The sequence below is a fragment of the Fimicolochytrium jonesii genome (genome assembly GCF_025526975.1).
Source record: "Fimicolochytrium jonesii strain JEL569 chromosome Unknown EV422scaffold_30, whole genome shotgun sequence".
NCBI lineage: Eukaryota > Fungi > Chytridiomycota > Chytridiomycetes > Spizellomycetales > Powellomycetaceae > Fimicolochytrium > Fimicolochytrium jonesii.
In genome coordinates this window covers 213128-232395 of record NW_026515697.1, presented here as the reverse complement: position 1 = coordinate 232395, position 19268 = coordinate 213128, and the positions used below count along the sequence as shown (strand labels likewise).

Below are 19268 nucleotides of genomic sequence, written 5' to 3'. Positions count from 1 at the left end.
CTCCCCACCAGGCATCATTACCTTGGTCAAGCCGACGGCGGTCCTATTGAATATGTCCGTCGTCGAGGCTATACGTGGTTCCACATCGTGTTCTCCTGCGGGTTGAAGGTGTATCCCTCTGACGTTTTGGTAATGTACTGTGTTGTAAGAAAAGTAGTCCCCGTGACCGTCACACCCTCTCTTTGCTGACGCTTTGGGAACCCAGCTACCAGGCGCAAGTCGCTTCGGGACTCCAGGTCCGCCGTGGCCTAGAGACTGTGGTCCCTCGGGGAAGCGCCCGAGTCGTGTCCATGTGGTAGACGACTCCGTGTCTTGACCTTCCCTCGTGCACCCCTGAATGAGTTCTCGGAGAGAGCTCGAGCGAGGGCATGCTGTCATCTCCTCCGTTGTCAGTGGGTCAGCTTGTCATTGGCTGAGACGAGCTACACTCGCTGCAAACCGCGGTGGGACTGACGAACGGGGTACGAGCCTCATTGCATACAGGTGGGGACCTGGGGAGCGATTGGTGGAAGACGGGCTCGTCTGAGAGGGTCTGCTTGGAAGGATATTTATGTTTCTTCGTCTTTTTGATGTCTCACGGGCGGATGTCGAGATTCGGGACTCGATCCAGAACGCGTGCCGAGTCGACCGACTCACGCGTTTCTGCCGACACAGCCTTTACGCGATCGATGTTCCTCCAGACGAGAACTTGCAGGTTGCGCTTCCAGAACGATCACGAGTTTCATAATCGCTTATGAGTGTGGTGAAGGATCTCGGATGGGAGTAGTTCATAGACCCAGTGTTTTGGCAGCAACCGTGCGAGCTGGTTCCTCCCCCGACTCCCGCGGCCACAAAGTGCGTGTCGCCAGAAGCAGGCGGCTCCTTGACACCAGCAGCAAACATCAGGATGACCACGGGGGAAATAAGCCATCAGCGGTGGGTGCGGGCCGAGCGTCATCGTTGGAGCCAAGACAACCGGGGTGGTATTCCGATAACTTCAACACTCGGCCACGCATGTCTGACAAGCTTGCTAACCGCGGTTACAGGGACATACGCGACTCTTGCTCCCGTGAATGAGGGGCGACCGCATTGGCGAGCAGCGTAAACGTCCCCAAACAGTGCAGCTGAGCTGGAGGTGGGATGGCCGGCAGACTCGACGGAAATTTGTTTGAGAAGCCAGTGTTTTTTCCTCTACTGGTTCGAGCAGTTCAGCTTGAAAGGCGATCGATGCTCTCATCGGTTGCCGTTAGAAGCATGATGTTCTGGAAGTGTTCCACTGGCCAGTCGTTTTGTTTCCGAGGTTTTGGCAGCGGGCAAATGTTGGGAGTCTACGCGTTACCTACGTGTTTTTGCTGACATAAGCGTTATGCGACCCCCGTCGCGAAGCTATCCCAACACCTTGCAACACGCCGTCACAAAGACTTCGAAATCGCATACAAGTCCAACTCGTACAGGATATACAGAATTCGTATTGAATGACGAAACAATAAACCAGCAAAAGTCAAACCTCCGGTGCCAAAAACCGATGCGGCTTGTGGGGCGAAAGACATAATGCTTCGCCCCCAGGCGTAGCGCAACGTCAAAGGCACGGCTCACACTACCACCACCGCCACGCCCACATCCCTCACTACGCAAACACGTAATCAAAGAACGAGCGACACGGCATCGGGAACTGGATATGCGTCGCCACATCTTTCAGCGTCGTCGACGAGGACACCAAGGGTGACATGACAGAAAGGGGGTGCTCGATGATGGTTAGGCGGGTGCCCGAGGTGTGGTCTATGCCTGATGAGAGTAAGAGGTTTAATTAGGGAAGTTGAGTGGAAGGTGGTGTGGGAGGGTATCCTTACTTCGCGAGACGAGACGGTAGTAGCGACACATGGCGTGGACGATGAGTCGCAAGAAGGTGTTTGTGATCTCCAGGCAGAGGGTGGCTTGTGGTGAAGATTGCGGTTCGGGGGCGGGTTGGACAGTGACAGGTGTTTCCTCCACAGGAGGTCGGGAATCCACCGGCGCGGCCTGTTTGGAAGGCGGAAGGTCCACCTCCCGGATGATGATCTCATACTCCGCCTCAATGTCAAGCGAATCCTCATCGGACGAGGAAGACGACGAGTTCTCGTCAGCAGACTTGGCCAACGGCGACCCATCCAGCGGCACGAACTTCTCGAGAATCCTTTCCTCAAACATCCGCACAACCTCCCTCGCCGACGCACTACGGCGAATCTGGCTCCTTAACCGGCGATCCAGTCGCGTGAGGTTGGCCTCGCCCACCGCCGCCTCCTTAGAGACATTCTCCTCCTTCCCGGCATTCCAGGACCCCTCGGTCGGTAGATCCGCCAACACCTTCCTTGGTAACCGTGCAAAAACACCAGGCGGCCGCGGCATATCCAACCCGGGTAGCAAATCGCCCCTGGTCATGAAATCCGCATCATGTTTATGCTGCGAGACGATCGGGTGGTCGGTGAAATGATCATTATCGAAGCGTCGCCGCCGACGGGAGCCTTCCTTACCGACTTTCAGGCGCCGGGCGAGCGAGTCGCGTTGGAGGTACCAGCGGCGGTAGGATTGGAATTGCTGATGGTGCTGCAGCTCCGCTTTTTGGCGCTCTTTCAAGAGGTGGTGGCGGAGTTGCTCGCGAGCGTGGCAGGCGCCGACATAGGATGTGACTGAGGCATGGAGGTCGTGGTCGGTCGTCTCGCTGCTGGTTCGAACACGGCGCGCAGCAGAGGTGGGTTTTGTGGACGACCTGCGTTTTGACTCGGAGGCAGAGGCAGCGGCTGCGAGGGCAAGCGCGGCAAAGGCGTCCTCTACGTGTTCGGTCAGGCCGTGGGCGACCGTCTCTGGCGGGGTTGCTGGGTGCGTCTCAATGTCCAAGGGAGCCCGTATGGCTCGCGGTGGAGTTAGCGGGGTAGCAACGGCAATGGCCGGAGCGCCGAGAATGGTGCCTGTGGGTGGTGTAGGGGTTGAGGCAGGAGACGGCGAGCTCGGGGGCTCGGTTGAAGTGTTCTCGGCGATAGCCATGCTGGTCGTTCTGCTCTCGAGGGTTGCCGGTTGAATTTGTCAGATAACTTCCGGAGATTGAAGTCGGCTGCGGAGGTGTTCAATTGAACGCGGTAGGTTAAACAGCCCTGACAGTGATAGGCGTTGCGACGAGAATCTTCCTTGCTCTCCCGAGCGTGGAGTATTTGTACCGTTTTTGGTTGTGTTAGTGTGGGTGTCCGTGGTGGGAGGATGAGGGGCTGCTTGTCCACGTTCCTCTCTTTTTATGGGCGGCGGATATTGGCGTTGCGCGTTATCTGTCTTGCTGTGCTGCGTGATCTCTGTGCCCGGCATCTCAGAATACGCGCTTATCACCATTACGAGACCCCTGCCAACGTGTTTTCCCCATCCTCCACGGGGCCTTCCACCTCTTTCCACCTCCCTTGCAAATGACCGCCCATACTGTCAATAACCGTCTATCCTTGGCGGAAATTCAGCTATCCATAGGGCCTCACCCAATCAAAGATGGTGACGCTGCTGCATGTCTTGTCCGTCGAAAAGAGGCGGACATGACACCATGAGTCACCTTACAAACAAGCTTCCGTCACGCGTTAAAAGCGGTGGGTCACCCGCTCCGTAGAGCAAGCATTTACCGGTGGTTTTGCCGTCAACCTTCCGTCCCATATCGTTTGGCCTATTCGCACGTGCCGGGGCCGAACACGGAGACTCAAGGATCAAGCCAAGACGCCGTGGTCGCTTTTGATGCGACGCCCGAGTCACCGTTGTTGGTTTTGATGCACTCGATGAATCGGCAGACGGGAACTGCCTGTCATCGCTCCATGTATATATTGTACAAGGAAGGACATCGCCTTCGAGTGAATCGAGTCGTCGATAGTCCGCTAACGGTGACCCAATCCGAGCGCCACCCCCCGCGCTGATCTGGCCGTATTTCACTTGTCCAGTTTTGAATCTGGAGCTTAAGGTACCGGAGAAGGGAATTGGGGCTGTGGCAGGCTCGCAGCATGTTCTTGTCCGTCGGACGTAGCCATCCATGCGGTGATGAATCTGATGTAGTCTCTCCTCTCTCCAATTGACGCTGTCTGTTCAAGTGAGTCCAAATGCGATGGGATTCATGGGAAGTACCGGAGGGGGTTGGAGGCGGGTGTTGTACGCGTCGTGCAGAAACCGCACGATGGTGGGGACGCACACCTCATAGCAGGAAATTTACTTCACAATAGTGTCCGTTACGGTGTGCACTGCGGATAGATAGACGCCGTCCGTGCGGCAGAGGCGTCTTCTCTACAGCATGAACGCCCAACGGAGACGTCCATACTGTATATATCGGGAGGTACAGGTGGGTAGGTCCCCATGTCGGTCAAGATTGGGATGCCCGTAGACCGTCATGGTCTCCTCCCCTCCCGCCACCTCCGTAACCCGGCATCCAGAAAAGTTTCGAATACCCCCACCCCGCCAGTCCAGTTTCCACCACCTCGAGGCCGGCCTCACAGCGGCACCACCTCCATATGATGAGTCCGCACTCTACCCTAGGCTAGCTGCCGCTCGTGCGGACAATGGACCCTCCCGCCACGACCATGGTGCTGCATGGCATGGCTCTGCGACGTCGATTCCTTTAGCGTGTCGGCAGCATTCCGTGGAATATGGGTCGTCAGTGGGGGAGCGGGCATCGGAGCTGTCATTCGGCCAGACATCCCGAAGTGAGGCTCTTCCTGGGAGGGTTCTTGTTGCGCAGTTCGGTTCTTCTATGTCTTCCCACGACAGCTTGGACTTTCGTGGCAAACAGAACACGTTCACGAGACTTCTAAGGTCAACCAAAGGGCGAATCTTGGCCGCCGTGGCAATAGTAGCTGTCATCCTCGCCATATCCTTCATCACAGTAGGCCTAAAACTGCGAAACAACACCCCTGATGAATCGACCACTCCGCTCCGCTACGGGGTGGTACATCGAAACCTAGACGCACATTCGAACTCCATCACATCCATCGCGGTATCGCCAAACAACAAAGAAGTCTACACTGCTGGTGGCAGGGACCTCACGGTCAGGTCGTGGTCTGTCGACACGGGCGAGACCCAGCTGTTACGAATCCCCAACGTGACTCAAGTGTTTGGGCTGGCGATGGATCCGGTCGACTCTGCGGGTCGGACCCTCTACATCAACGCCGACTATACGGTCTCTCGTGTGAATCTGCCACTCACTGGCTCAGACAACGCAACAATGTTGTCTCCAGTAAGGGGCAACGTGTACTCGTACGGCATCTACTCGTCCGTCATGTACTACAGGTCCAACACCGGAGAGGGTATATTCGACACAATGTATGAAGCACCCGTTGGCGCGACGCAAGGAAACAGTAGCGACACCAGCGGCTCCATCGCGCTTGGCCCTGGACGCGGCTCGCATTTCCGATTCTCATCGCAGGGAAGCGGGTTATGGGTTGGCCTGGGCACGCGGTTCAACGTCACCATCGAGGCGGCTGTGTGGAGACTCGGGAGAGTCGGGACGCCGTTGAAGCTCACGTTCACACCAGAGTCTCTGCCGCCTCCGGATATACCCGGCGGCAACGCAACGGCAGAGTGGGTGTCCATAGCATTCGACTCGCGGCGTGTTTTCCTACTATTCTCAGATACCACGATCTACTCTTCCCCGTTCGACACGGCTGGGGCGAGGATGAAGGTGTTTGCGACGGCCGGCGCCGGGTTCAAGTTCGTCACGCATCACCCCTTGTCCCTGTCGCCGGATGGGAAGTGGGTGTTCCAGTGCGCTACGACCACCGGAGCGGAGACGCCTATCGTGCTGCAATGGAATGCTGGAACGGGTGAACTTGTTGGAGGTTATCCGGACGCCGGTTGGCCGTTTGCTCTGTCGGCGGATAGCAGGTGGTTGTTTGCGGCGGCGCGGGCGTCGAATACCTCGGTTACCTCGGTTTTGCAGCAGTGGGCTGTACTTACTTGATTCGGATTCCCTTTCTTTCTTTGTCTATTCATGCATTCCATTACATATAGATCTAGATCTAGATCTAGTCATCGCATTTGCAACTGCAGTTTTGTACATCGTTTTCACTGTCACTATGCACGCATAGAAAAAATACTGCTGTCGTGCATTACTGCTGCCGTTCGCTGGAAGTACCTTGATAGCTTTAACTTTTTGCGAGGTTGCGCACAACCAGAGATGCCTCGATGCACATCGCACAGATGCGACGGGTGGGCGAGGGTCGGAATCGGGAACGCGATACACTGATGAATGACGCGGCGCGCAGTCGATATTGCGGAACTTCCTCGCAGTCTTTCGAGCTGGCCCTTTTTTTCCAACCCCAACCTGCCCTCTCCAAACCAAACAACGACAGACGACAACCACTCCCTTCCATCTCACGCACTCACTGCCACCACCCGGCCGTCTTCCTCCGGGCTTGCATAACGAAAACCCTACTCGAAATCCCTCGTCTCTGCGACGCATTCTACTCGGTTCCCGTTGTTCGCACACTTCCGACTCTCCTCGCAACCAAACCCGTAGACATTCAGCCACAGCACATATCCGACTCCAGATGGCCCTAGCCGAAGGCGAGCTGGAGGCCTTGAGCGCGCTGCCTACTCTCGATCCTCCGCAGGTATGAAAATACACACAGTTCACAGAGGGAGCATTTCGCGCTCTGCGCGGAGTTTTGGCCGGAATGCTATCTCGACCCACTCCATGGCTTGGCTGCTTATCGATATGGTTGATTTAACACAGCTCTCAATGGAAGATGCAACCGCACCGCCAAAATACCCATGGGCAGGCTCGACCGCGTACCAGAAGATGATATCGGCGAGCTCGGGTGCTATCTTGACCTCCTTGTTAGGTATGGCGTCCGTTGTTTCATGGGTTTCCGTGTCTATCGCAATGCGCATAGTACTCACCTTCGAATATGAGCTTACGATGTTGTGTGTTCACAGTGACGCCATTCGATGTCGTGAAAACGCGCATGCAGACCGGTGTCATGGACCACCCACCACCGCCATCAACACCACCAGCGTCAACAGCATCAGTGAATACGAGTATACATCATCGAACAGGGGAGGGAGGGCATGCGAAGGGGGTGGGGTGGGCGAGGGTGGGGGGTGCTGGTGGTGTGGCAGGGATCGGCGGTGCCAGTGGAATAGGGAGTGCGACGAGGATTAATGGGACTTGGGTAGGTTGAGGGCGTGGTTGTTTCCATGTGGAATGTGAGGCTGAGGATGAGGGATTAGGGACGAGCGGGGATTGCACCATTGGCGCGAAAATGGCATCGAAAGGTCTGCGAATGTGCTTTACAAGCTTTGCGAGCGATGGTCGGCGCCGGTGACGATGAGGGATGCTGAGGCGCCCGCAAAACGAGCCGTGTCTCACTGTTCTGCGGAGGAAGGGAGTTTCGCCGCTTGCACCTATCTTTGATCTACTTCTGTGTGGGGCATGTCTTTCGGGAATGCTAACGTATCAAACCATTTTCGCCTACAGGACGGCGTGATTAAGATTGTCCGATACGAAGGCTTATCGTCCCTCTGGCGGGGTCTGTCACCGACATTGTGAGTGATACGTCGTCCGGCTTCACTTCCTCGCGCAGGATGGGATATGGAGAACGATCAGGAATGCCGGAGTACTGATTCCATTTACGTTCGTCCAGAATCATGTCCATCCCCTCCACAGTAATCTACTACACCGGCTACGAGCACATCCGCGACCTAATCTCCGCCCACCTAAAATCCCAAAACCAAGACCAATGGGCCCCCCTATTAGCCGGCGCCACCGCCCGCACACTCGCCGCAACCGCCATCTCCCCCATCGAGCTCCTCCGCACCCGCATGCAATCCACCTCGTCCCTGCGCACCCTCTCCTCCGCTCTCACCAACATCCGCGCCATGGTCCGTGATGCCGGGTGGATCGCATTATGGCGCGGGCTGACACCGACGTTGTGGCGGGATGTGCCGTTTTCGGCGGTGTATTGGATTGGGTATGAGGGGGGCAAGAAGTGGCTGGATGGGTTGGACGGTGGGTCCTCTCCGTCGGGTATATCAGAAACAGGGGGGCCCTGGAGTGGGAATCCACCTTTCACCACCGCTCCACAATCACCCACTACACCAACACACGCTCCAGTGAACACCTACCTCGAGTTCCGCAACGCCTTCCTCGCCGGCGCCACCAGCGGCACCCTCGCCGCGTTGATAACCACCCCCTTCGACGTGGCCAAGACGCTCCAGCAGGCCGCGCAACATCCCCCGTCGACGAAGCATCACCCGATAAGTGTCCCGTCGACGATGGAGGTGATGAGGGGTATCGTGCGACGGGAGGGGTGGAGGGGGCTTTTCAGGGGGGTGAGTCCGAGGATCGCGAAGGTGGCGCCGGCTTGTGCCGTCATGATTTCCAGTGAGTATTTTTTCATGGAAGTTTGGGTTTCCGATAGCGGGGCCGGGCCAAACATACAAGTAGGGTCACTGACGATCATCTTTCAAAAAAAAACAGGCTACGAGGTCGGAAAGAAAATATTCGAGCGAAGCAATAATCATCCGGCATGAGCACACGGATTCCTACGCTTTCGGACGGCATTTATCCCGCCCGCAACCCCATCAACAGACACTCATCGGGCCACATGAATCGGGCCCCTTCACATACGCATACATACATACGCCATAGACACTTTCCTTGCATAAGCCATAGCACATTCCAGTCGCAGACCGTGCCATACCATACATGACATACCCCCGGCATCACACACACACACACACAATTTTGTATAGCAACGTATTTATAACATATGGGTTTCCGTCAAGGGTATGTCAGGCAGCGGGGTTTTGGGCGTCTTCCGTGTGGTGTGTTCGGAGTGCAAGGTTGGTCCCGCTCCGAAAAAACCTGGGCCACGACGAGAAAGAGGAACACAGGGTGGTGTTGGAACTTTGTCCCATTTTATAATCGCGAAACAAAACAAAAAGAAACCACACAACAAAAGAAAACGTACACAAGGGTTTGCACACGAGGGTTTGATAGGGAAGGAGGATAGAGGATAGGGAGGGAAGGAGGGGTGCGTGGCGAAGGTGGAAGAGGGAGGGTGTTCACACAAAGCATGATGGGGCTAACGGGTGGTGGAAGTGGTGCGCTCAATCGGTCCGTACAACAACAAGGGCACGCGGCGCTTGGCCATATTTCTTTCCCATCGCGCTGTATCGATTTTCGTGACCTGTCTGCGTTCTTCAATGAATAGGTAGGGAACATCGGAACATCTCTATATTTTTCATTTCGGTCTGTGTCGGCAATCGGAAGAGTCTTTCCCATCCCATTTACTTCCCACAGCACCCGCCCTGTCGGTTCACAGGTTCCGCATTCACGTTCACCGCGGCCGATTTCTCCGGTTTGTCCTGCGCTGTGTCGATGAGGCGCTTTTTGATGTCCCTGTTTAACGTTTGAGTGGTGGAGGAGGGGGTTAGTGGCGCGGTTTCGTGGCAGGGATAATGGCAGAAGCGGATGTGAAGACTTCGAGGGGAAGGAGGTCACGAAAGAAACGCTTTGCATTTTGTCTGTTTTCCGCGATCCGAGAGCCGTGATCTGTCCGCCTCAAAATCTGTTGTAACCGAATACGTACCGAGCGAGTGTAAAGAAAGCCTCTTCGACGCCGATGTTGGATTTAGCAGAGGTCTCCAAGAACTTGATGCCGTATTCGTCTGCAAGGGCTTGTCCCTGTTCCTTGCTGATCACCTGAGCACAATAAGGAATGAGCATTTTAATGATTGCTCCTCTGGATAATTCTCATATCCCTTGCTGATTTTCGTCGTAATCTCATGAATTCGGTTTGAGGTACTGCACAACCCTCTCCTTGCAGCATCTTCGGGAAGTCCTTTCCAAACCCACCTTCTTCTCCAGCATATCGCACTTGTTTCCGACCAGTATCTTATTTACTCCCTCGCTCGCATGTTGCTCGATGTTGCGGATCCAGTTTCGGATGTCTGATAAATGGTTATGGGAAAATCGGGTCGTGAGAAAAATCGCTCGACGCATTTGATGATCGAGATGCGGGACACTCACTGTTGAAAGAACGCTCGTCGGTCACATCGTATGTCAACAGAATACCCATGGCACCGCGATAGTATGCTGCAAAGAGGCGAGAATAGAAAATTGATCAGCTTCCGTTGCTCCCGATATCGAGTTCCCACGAGAATAAAAGTGGCCCACTCACCCGTAGTAATAGTCCTAAAACGCTCCTGACCCGCCGTATCCCAAATCTGCAGCTTGATACGCTTGCCATCGAGCTCAATCGTCCTGATTTTGAAGTCGATACCGATGGTGGTGATGAAGGACGGCGTGAAGGAGTCGTCGGAGAACCGGAGGAGGAGACAACTTTTCCCGACACCTGTGAGGCGCAATAAATGGGGAAGTCTCAGCGTCAGAGAAATGTTGCGCGGGTGAAAGTGATGCGGGAAGACGTGTTGGAGGCGTTCGCCGACGACCATTTATCGCGACGCTGACGCATGGCGCGTACGATACGGTTGCGTGGGTGCCAGCTGCGACCTCCTCCCCATATTCAGCCAACCCCCGTCCTGCGTAGTCCTCCAAAGGTAGCTTTTCTGAGGGCCAGTCACAGAATCTCCATTTGTACCATGTTCCATCTCCGCCAAGCCCGCGCGCTCAGGAGTCGCATCCTCCCGAATTTCCCCACGATCCTCGCCTAAGAAAACAGACACAACGGGACCTCTATCAGAAATACTCACCACTGTCACCGATAAGCAACAGCTTGATTAGGTAGTCGTAACTGGCGGACTTGCTGGTCGCCATTGCGCGTTAAGTGGGGAGTAGACGGCGGAAAGATGACGCGGCGGGACCCTTTCGGAAATGTCGCGACAGAGGACCGTTTGGGATGTGGATTGGTGTATCTGGTGGTGGAGACTGAGTGGGGTCTGCTTCTTAGCGGGTAGAGTGGACACTGGCTGGGTCAAGCGGAAGACTGGGACTGCTGTTTGCGGGTGTGAGCGTTGGTGGGAAAAGCGCTCAGCGGGGGGGCAACGAGATTTACGCCAAACAAGGGCCGCAATCTTGAGGTGGATGGCCATGACATGATGTCGGTGGCTGCCGTTGCGCGTCGCCTTGTGTCCTAATCAACCTGGTGTTCTTCATGGCCGCCGTCTAACTCGCGCGCTAATCATTTGGCCTTGCTCGTGGCCCCCCAATCCTAAGACATGAAGGCATGTGCTAAACGATTTGAGCTCAGAATTCATTATCGTCATTAAAAGAATATAAACCCTGCGGTGAACGCACGTGAGACGCTGCTGTTCCGTCCGTCGCTGTCGCTCGTGCTCGACCTACCCGTTTTTGGCTTCTGCTTCTCAACGTTCCCCTTTCATATATAGTGAATGGATAGCATGTGCATAGAATTGAACAGAGCTGGGATATATATCTATACATCAGGCGCATTATGAGCTTGCGTTCATGCCAACGACTCTGTATATATGTCGCAGGTCGGTGATGGATGGCGAGTGACAGCACGTTGTTGAAAACACGCCCACGTCACTCGATGTGCTCGTCCGCCTTCCCACCCGCGTCCTGAAGACTACAATGTTTATGTTCGCAACATCATCCCGCTCCAGATCCCGCTCCAGTCACGGCACCCAGACACCTACCGAGATGGAAGTCTTCCCAGCGACGAGTCCCCGCTACCGACCCCTCCAAATCCCCGACGCACCAGGCTCCCTCTTCATCCCGAAACTCCTCTACAGCCTGCTCATAGCCGCCGCCTGCAGCCTCTCCCTCCTCTCCCTCTATCTCACCCAAGTCCACCACCTCACCAAAACACAAATGGGTCTGATTTTCGCCACCACGCCCATTGTCGCCCTCATCGGCAACCCACTCGCCACCGCCGCCGCGGATAAGTGGAACCACCACAAACGATATTTGCGCATCACTCTCTCGCTGGCACTGTTGTTGACTGCATGCGTGACGTTCCGACCAGCCTACCCCTTTCTGGTACTAGGAACGATTGTCGTGTCCTTTCTGCGCGACCCTGGGTTTCCAATATTAGACAGCTTGGTAATGACCATGCTGGGCCACGCGCGGAAGGATGAGTACGGCCGACAACGGCTATGGGGCTCGGTGGCGTGTGGGGTGGTCACGGCGTGTGTGGGCATGCTGGTGGACTGGACGGGCGATCTGGAGGTGATTGTGTGGTGTCATGTAACGTTGTTGGCGATTTTTGTGATGGTATTGGGGAGATTGCCGATTGAGAGTGCGTCGAAAAGTGAGGTTTTGGAGGACGATGATGATGGTGAGGTGGAGACGGTGGAGTTTTCGCCTGTTTCTACCATCGTTGTGAGCGATGGACATGCTCCAGGTGCTGATGCTACGACGACACTTGAGGACGACAGTGCCGGTGGCGGTTCGGAAGCACTCTTCGGTGATGTGACGGATCTGACAATAGCAGCTGAGGCCGACAATGATTTCTTCCGCGACGACGAGGATGACCTCTTTGCTGGGTGGCAGCCGCTATCACAATCACGGCTCGACATCGGACGTGAAGACGAGCAGCAGCGATTTCACAGCGCCGCCTATCCTCCGTCGCCGGCACTATCAGCAGCGGGCAAGCAAACCCGCCCGCGACACAACAGCGGGCCATCATACACATCGCTACCGAACGACGAAGAGGCCGCCACTAGCGACAGCGACTCGATCCACTCCGCTCCACCCGCATCAATCTTGGACTTATTTCGCGATCCCGCAAACGTATCATTCTTCGCATCAGTCTATCTGATGGGTTTAACGGTGGTAGGATAAGCGGTTTGCGATATCAACGAAATATGTGACGTGGGGCACTAAGCACCATTTATGCGTTCAGTCGGTCGTAGACGCCTTCCTTTACCTCTACCTATCTGAAAAGATGGGCGCAACAACAATCTTCCTCGGGTTCGCGAAACCCGTGCAGGTCGGTATGGAGGTGCCCATGTTCTATTTCTCGAAACAGGTGCGTGTATCCCACCGTGTTGCACTCGCTCCCAAAATCCACCCATACTCAACACCATGGCTCGTTTCCCAACTAGATCTTGCACACCGTGGGCGTAAACAACATGCTCTCCCTCGCACAACTGATACTCATTGTGAGACTGTGCGGCTACTTCCTCGTCTCGTGGGGCGGCAGCGTATGGTACGCGTTGCCAAGCGAGTGGCTCCACGGCGTGTTTTTCGGGATCATGTGGACCGGAGGTAAATGCCATTGTTCGCTCTCTCTGTTACGACTCCCTGCAACCGATGAAAGTCAGGCCTCCAGCACTCACTTCCTTCTGGCAACCCGCACAGCCGTCCGCTTCGCCGACGACAATGCCCCCGCCCACTCCCGTGCAACCGCGCAAGGTATCCTCACGGGCGTCTACGCCGGCCTCGGCCCAGCGACCGGCGCGCTGCTCGGGGGTTGGTTCTATGATAAGACCGGCGGGCGGTTGTTGGTGCTGTTTGCGTCGCTGGCGATGGTAAATGGCCTGGCGTTGATACTGTTTGCGGGGTGCAGAGGTGGCGGGAGTTGGAGGTTGAGAGGGTGGATGGGGAACGGACGGCGTGAACGGGGTGCGGCGTAGGATACGAGTAGAGTAGGGTAGGCGGAATGTATATAGCTGGCGGGCTACTCTACTTGTGCTGTTCCGTTGTCTATGTTTAGCTTTCTGTCTACTCGATGAGTAGCCTTGGGTTTCATCTGTACATATTTCAACTTTCGCATAAACATAACCCCGCCATTTTTGCAATTATTTTCATCTTCATCTATGCATACAGCCCGGGGCGACATTCCCTTAGGGCAGAGGACCCGCCCAACTGAACCATCTGTACAGTATTCCAAATAGGCGCTCTGGTCCCGAAGTTCATGATTCGAATAGTCGCTCAGTTTATCACCTCGCTCTCTAGACGCGCCTGCACCGCCGTCAACATCCCCACGCCCATCTCTCCTGACTACCGATCAAGACCCCCAAACCCACTCCTTCCTAACCCAATCGAGCTCCCCAGCCTCCCGAACAATGACGTGTTCCCCACCCGGGCATCGCTATCCGCCGCAACAGCGTTGTTCGATACCAAGAACGTCTTTTTGAACTCCTCCAGCCCGCCCGCGACGGGTCCGCCGCGGACGGAGTTTGTCAGCTCGATGGATTTGCCGCCGACATGGAGGTTTCTGTGATTGGGGGAGAAAGAGAGGGAGGTCAGGATGAGATGTTTTGGAGGAAGGGAATGGAGAACTGGGGAACATACCCGACGTAACCAGCAGCTTTGACCTTGATGTAAAATGCAAAGAGACACAGATTGTGGAACACATTGTTCCGCCCCTGCCACCAATTGATATTAGTAAAGGTGCGTAAAAGCAATTAAATGTCTTGCGTAAGCCCCGCCACCTTACCGAGTAAACATCATAAACAATGCCTTCCGCAACAGTCTGGTAATGTGGTGGCCACTTGGTATAATGGCGGATTTGTATCCCGTGTCCTGGTGCTAAGGAAACCCAGGAGCGTATAAGAAATCACGCAAAGCACTTAAGTGTTATGCGTTGGTGTTGAGACTTACTCGGCTTAGCACCGGTCGGAATAAAGTACTTTGAACTGAACGTAAAGTTGCCGTAAGTCGCAAAGTTCTCTCCCGGCATCTTCTCGTCTAAGTATCGGCAGAATAGATGTAGAACGAGCTGTGGTGCGCGTCGTTAGATGATGCGCTGGATAGTGGCGGAGCGCTGGCAGTACCTGTGAATCGGTCGGGAGCCAGTCGTGCGACCATCGCTTGCCTTCCCATTTCGATCCGCCGTTCCACTCGAAGTTGGCGAGGTTATTGCCTTGGGCGAGGGCTGTTGAGGAGAGGTACATCAATACAAAGAGTCAGCTGCACGCTGCTTTGACGTGCCGCGACTTACTTTTGATTCGAGCTACCACGTAACTTCGGCAGTTGAAGTCAGATATCGTAAGGTGGTTCTCCAGCTTTAAACGTTCTTGAACTAATGGTGCCTGGGAACACACGGTTTTGAGTAATACCTCTTTCGACGACGTTTGGCAATCCGATCCTCATGAAACTCACAGTCTTGTACTTCTGACTCAACTCGTACAGCGTCTGCGGCACGGCATTACTCTGTTGCGTCGATTGTCCAAACATCCCACCGGTAGACTGCGTTGCTCCAAACATCCCACTCGACCCTCCAAAGGCGGGTGGGGCCTGCTGCGTCGTTGATGCCGTGATGGCCGCCATCGCTGCCACGTTCGCGGCCATCATCCCTGCCTGCATCGTAGCCGCATCGCACGCGAGATGTCCGAGCCCTTCTTTGCCGAACTGTGTATCCAACTGCGTGATCCGACGAGCGAGCGGTTTGATAACCCGTAATGCTAACCACGCACGCATGTTTTCTGTCCACTCGCTGATACAGTTGTCCACTCGCCACTCCTCCTCCGTCTTTTGCGGCTCCTTGATCACCAAGCCGTCCTCAATCCGCTCTTGAACTTTCGCGGGCGTGGATGTCTTGGACGCCGGTTGGAACTTGGGTATCTTAGGCGTGACGCTTTGCAGACCGGCGAGAGATCGTGTAGGGGAGGCGTATCTCGAATAGGAGTCGTCGTGGCTGTGGTCTCCGGTATGTTCTTCGGGATCTTCTGCTCTTTGCAGCAACTCCTCCAGTGCGCGTTTGTCTCTTATTTTTTCCAGGTGCATATGCGCTGGGGAGGAGGACAGCATGTACTTTGCTAGAGGTGAAACAGGAGACGAGACAAAAGATCTAGGTTCGGCTCGTTGCGGCGTTTGGTACGATGCGCTTTTTGATGAAGCTGCATTATCTGTCGTCGCGGCGGGCTTCTTTGAAGATAGTGATGTCCGACCAGATTCAAACGACGGCTTCCGCACCGAGTTAAATTTCTTGCTTTCGGGGCCGGCGGGCGTCGATGGATCCAAGCCCAGCAGCTTCCTCTGCACCGGCGTCAGGGCGTACTCCGCAAAGCTGGGTGTCGGCTTGAAGAAGCGAACCAACAATTCCACCACGTTGAACACCGTCACGAACAAGTATCCCGCAAATGCGAATTGCGGGATAGATGGAGATATGAAGCTCGGAAAAGCGCTCCTCAGCGCCTCGTACCACCCCACCACGTATGCAAAAAGCAATCCAAGCAGCGTCCATATGTTCCAAACAAGTCTCCGCCGGTCTAGATCAGTGAACCCCTGTTTCGAAAGCTTCTGCGCGACCTCCCCCAAAGCTGGATGCTCCCATCGCAAAGGCGTTCCGGGTGTAGCCTCCGAATTTCCCCTCGACTCAATCCCTTTGCCTACCGGAGTCGCTGCTGCTAAATGTGTAACGGGACGCTTCCGCGGGGTCCCCGAAGACTGTGGTGATGCTGGAAGGTTCGCGAAACTCTGGTCGTCGTCCACCCCACCGCGGTAAGCTGCTGCGAAAGGCGAGGCATTGGCCATAGCTACTCCTCTCGGCGAGTTTCGAGCATAGCGAGCTTGAGACTGTCCAGCACCTGTCCGTGATTGGATACTGGGCGAGGACCAACCTGGCGAGGCCGAGGTCGACGATCTCTGCGGTGTTCCTTCGGCTGAGCGGGAAGCGCCGGGGGTCCAAGGCGACGGACCCACTGGCCCGGGGCTCCTTGGCGTTAAGCGGTGCATAGGAGAATTGCTGTTCGGGAGCAAGGTTTCTCAAGCAGATGCAACCAGAGTTGAATTCTCAGTGAGGAGGCCTTCGGACCGCGATGCCCCAGTCTCAAGGTACTCTTACGCGACGTGCGGGAGTGTGGGTGTGGAGGAGAGGGGTCCGCTGGATTGATGTGCGGGAGGTTGGGAGCCTCTGCTGCGACTGTACCACATCTCTCTCCAAAAGTGCGAAGTCTGTGCCAAAAGACTTCCTCAAACCACCTAGGGGAGTCCCGAACAAGCAAAAAGAAGGTCGTGAGAATGGCCCAGACAAAATGGAAACAATCCCGAAGTCGAGGGTTACCGGGTTCGAACCGGTGATCTCACGCTGGCCCTACAGGTCGGAGGCGTGCGAGTTTGCCACTTCTCCAAACCCCCTTACGGTATTCATAGAAGATGGGATTGCTCATATGCATATCTTGCCTGGCAGATTGCCTTCAAAACTATAGCATGCCAAGCAGTATTTGGATCGCGAAACCTTTTCAGCCGCGTCCCTCGAGAAGTTGGTCCTGAGACTTGGACGGCCTGTCCCTCGGCGCATTGAATTCACAGCCGAGTCTGTGGTTGGACGGATGGATATTCCGTTACCATATTCTATTTCGGATGAAGTGCACGGATGCCCGATAACGGCTCGCCAGTCCTCGTTGGATGTACATCGAATCTACGGCTCTACCTACTCCTGCACTACGAACTTCAAACTCAAGCATCACTCTTGCCAAAATACGCCTTCAGCTTCGCATCCGCGGCATCCAAAGTCTCCTCACTCTTACAAAACGCGAACCTCGCCAGATTGCCCGCAACGCTCACCCGCGTGTCCATATCCGACGGATGATAGAATGCCGATGGCGGGATGGGCGTCACGCCGACAGCTTTTGTGAACCACTTGCACAGGCGGAAGTCGCGGCGTGGGTCGGCGACTTCTTCTGCGGTTAATGTGGAATCGGTTCCTGTTTGAGCGGGATCGGGGATGCTGGTGGTGTCGGCTAAGATGAAGTATCCGCCGTGTGGGAGCGTGGGTGTGAGGCCTACGGACTGTAGAGCGGCGTGGAGTTTGTCGCGACACGCCTGGTATTCTTGGATTGTGCGCTCGAAGTACCCGTTTGTCAGCGTTTGCTCCAGGCAGACGGCCGTCGCTTCCTGTGACAGAACAATGGGATTAGCCTTACTTTAACGGTGTGCATCGAGTTCAAAGGCAGCCGTACCTGTAGCGGCGTGACGACGGTGAATGGGATGTACTGATGCACCAGCCAGATAGCGCGGACAATCTCGGGTGGCCCCAATGCCCACCCGATCTTCCAACCCGTTACTCCGAACATCTTGCCTGTGAGAGCCACTCAGGTCAGTCAACGATTCGTAGAGCATGGAGAGGTTGGCCACGGACCTATGCTTCCAACTGCATTGGGGAAGATGGGTCAGACTCGTATCAGATCAGTCAGGCTGCATTGCCTATCAAATGCAACGTACCTGTGATCGTCCTTTCAAACATCCCCGGTAAACTCGCTGAGGGAAGTGATCAGCCGCTGCTCGCATCTTCATCATCACCAGGTTCCACATTGCGCATACCAAACTTGATGAAAGGCGAGACGGAATCGGGGTAGACGAGTGTCTCGTATACTTCATCAGCCAGGACCAGCAGATCAAACTCCTTGGCAATCGCGGCGATCGCCTCCAACTCTTTTCGTGTGAACACCTTGCCTACAGACCCAACGCATCAACAATCGGCCGGCACACCCCCATAGAATGCCTTTGTGCCGCAGCTCTGTCTCACCAATGGGGTTATGAGGATTGTTCACCATTATCATCTTCGTCTTGCCCGGCTTAATTGCCCTCCGGATCTCCTCAACATCAAACTTCCAATCGTCCGATGTCACAGCCGGTCCATCCATAGGCGGCCGCAGGCTCACCATCACGGGAACGCCTCCCGCCAATGTGACCGCCGCCATGTAGCAGTCGTAGAATGGCTGCATGAGGATGACTTCGTCCCCGGGGTTGATGAACGCTTGCATGGTACTGTAGATCGCTGTGATGAGCGGGATATACAGTCAGTCATTCGGACGGATTGTACATCGCACGCCCCTGCCGTAGCTCCTCACCTTCCGATGCACCAACGGTAGTCACAATCTCCCTGAGAGGGTCCAGTTTGCGGTCGAGCTTGTCCTCGAAGTAGGTCGAAAGTGCTGTAGTGCCCAATACGTAAGGACATAGGCCACGATCATCCTGTTGTCAGAAGTATGGCATACCGTTCGCCAACCTCACGTGTCCCTCACTCCTCGTATACTGGTGCAAAAGACCATGTTGCTGCACGGCGTTTGTGGCCGCCTTCGTAATGAACTCGGGAACCGGGAATGTAGGGAATCCCTGGAGTTGGAAGGAATGCGCGTGAGGCATATTCAAAGTACGACTTCAACGATGGTTTGAAAACGGACCTGCCCCAGGTTAACAGCATTATGCTTGATGGCGAGAGCGGTGAACTCCGAGAAGACGGTCCCTGCTGGGTCAAACGTGCTTAAACGGTCGGCGGACTGCAAAGTGAGGAGGTTAGTTCCGTAGATAACCGCTGGTTCCATTTCGGCCAAACGCACCTTTGTTGACTTGGCGGTCATAGTGGAGGTATACTTGGTTTGAAGACGTAGTAGTGGCGAACCCCGACAGCTGACTCTGCGGACGG

General features: G+C 55.3%; 7 protein-coding genes and 1 non-coding gene across 8 annotated transcripts; 3 read left to right on the top strand and 5 right to left on the bottom strand.

Annotated features, from left to right (window-relative positions):
• Nucleotides 1–1568: 1568 nt before the first annotated feature.
• On the bottom strand, nucleotides 1569–3418 carry EV422DRAFT_258773 (uncharacterized protein). Its single transcript, XM_053065780.1, has 3 exons — nucleotides 3171–3418; nucleotides 1830–3067; nucleotides 1569–1764 (listed from the first exon to the last, which is right to left on the bottom strand). Exons 2-3 carry the CDS (start codon nucleotides 2998–3000, stop codon nucleotides 1607–1609), a joined length of 1329 nt encoding a protein of 442 aa, XP_052922155.1. The 5' UTR covers nucleotides 3001–3067; nucleotides 3171–3418; the 3' UTR covers nucleotides 1569–1606.
• A 706-nt stretch (nucleotides 3419–4124) lies between these two features.
• Nucleotides 4125–6067, top strand: EV422DRAFT_542779 (uncharacterized protein). The gene has a single exon (XM_053071300.1). The coding sequence runs from the start codon at nucleotides 4361–4363 to the stop codon at nucleotides 5924–5926; it is 1566 nt and encodes a 521-aa protein (XP_052922154.1). The 5' UTR covers nucleotides 4125–4360; the 3' UTR covers nucleotides 5927–6067.
• A 992-nt stretch (nucleotides 6068–7059) lies between these two features.
• EV422DRAFT_542776 (mitochondrial carrier domain-containing protein) lies at nucleotides 7060–8836 on the top strand. The gene is made up of 3 exons (XM_053071299.1): nucleotides 7060–7512; nucleotides 7611–8350; nucleotides 8447–8836. The coding sequence occupies exons 1-3, from the start codon at nucleotides 7400–7402 to the stop codon at nucleotides 8497–8499; spliced, it is 906 nt and encodes a 301-aa protein (XP_052922153.1). The 5' UTR covers nucleotides 7060–7399; the 3' UTR covers nucleotides 8500–8836.
• Nucleotides 8837–11021, bottom strand: EV422DRAFT_542772 (ras family-domain-containing protein). The gene is made up of 6 exons (XM_053071298.1): nucleotides 10684–11021; nucleotides 10152–10325; nucleotides 10001–10066; nucleotides 9827–9921; nucleotides 9561–9673; nucleotides 8837–9370 (listed from the first exon to the last, which is right to left on the bottom strand). Exons 1-6 carry the CDS (start codon nucleotides 10745–10747, stop codon nucleotides 9259–9261), a joined length of 624 nt encoding a protein of 207 aa, XP_052922152.1. The 5' UTR covers nucleotides 10748–11021; the 3' UTR covers nucleotides 8837–9258.
• A 482-nt stretch (nucleotides 11022–11503) lies between these two features.
• On the top strand, nucleotides 11504–13679 carry EV422DRAFT_542771 (major facilitator superfamily domain-containing protein). Its single transcript, XM_053071297.1, has 4 exons — nucleotides 11504–12727; nucleotides 12798–12923; nucleotides 13000–13162; nucleotides 13256–13679. Exons 1-4 carry the CDS (start codon nucleotides 11525–11527, stop codon nucleotides 13528–13530), a joined length of 1767 nt encoding a protein of 588 aa, XP_052922151.1. The 5' UTR covers nucleotides 11504–11524; the 3' UTR covers nucleotides 13531–13679.
• EV422DRAFT_542767 (cytochrome B561, N terminal-domain-containing protein) lies at nucleotides 13680–16939 on the bottom strand. The gene is made up of 7 exons (XM_053071296.1): nucleotides 15002–16939; nucleotides 14841–14931; nucleotides 14674–14774; nucleotides 14501–14618; nucleotides 14337–14428; nucleotides 14192–14265; nucleotides 13680–14114 (listed from the first exon to the last, which is right to left on the bottom strand). The coding sequence occupies exons 1-7, from the start codon at nucleotides 16574–16576 to the stop codon at nucleotides 13898–13900; spliced, it is 2268 nt and encodes a 755-aa protein (XP_052922150.1). The 5' UTR covers nucleotides 16577–16939; the 3' UTR covers nucleotides 13680–13897.
• EV422DRAFT_t130 lies at nucleotides 16895–16978 on the bottom strand. The gene has a single exon. It is a non-coding gene; the product is annotated as a tRNA-Arg (tRNA).
• A 321-nt stretch (nucleotides 16979–17299) lies between these two features.
• Nucleotides 17300–19203, bottom strand: EV422DRAFT_571020 (pyridoxal phosphate-dependent transferase; the record flags this gene model as incomplete). Its single annotated transcript, XM_053072948.1, has 10 exons — nucleotides 17300–17737; nucleotides 17803–17921; nucleotides 17982–17993; nucleotides 18065–18100; nucleotides 18164–18295; nucleotides 18369–18620; nucleotides 18694–18777; nucleotides 18841–18958; nucleotides 19027–19122; nucleotides 19183–19203. The coding sequence occupies 10 exons, from the start codon at nucleotides 19201–19203 to the stop codon at nucleotides 17300–17302; spliced, it is 1308 nt and encodes a 435-aa protein (XP_052922149.1).
• Between the last annotated feature and the right edge of the window lie 65 nt (nucleotides 19204–19268).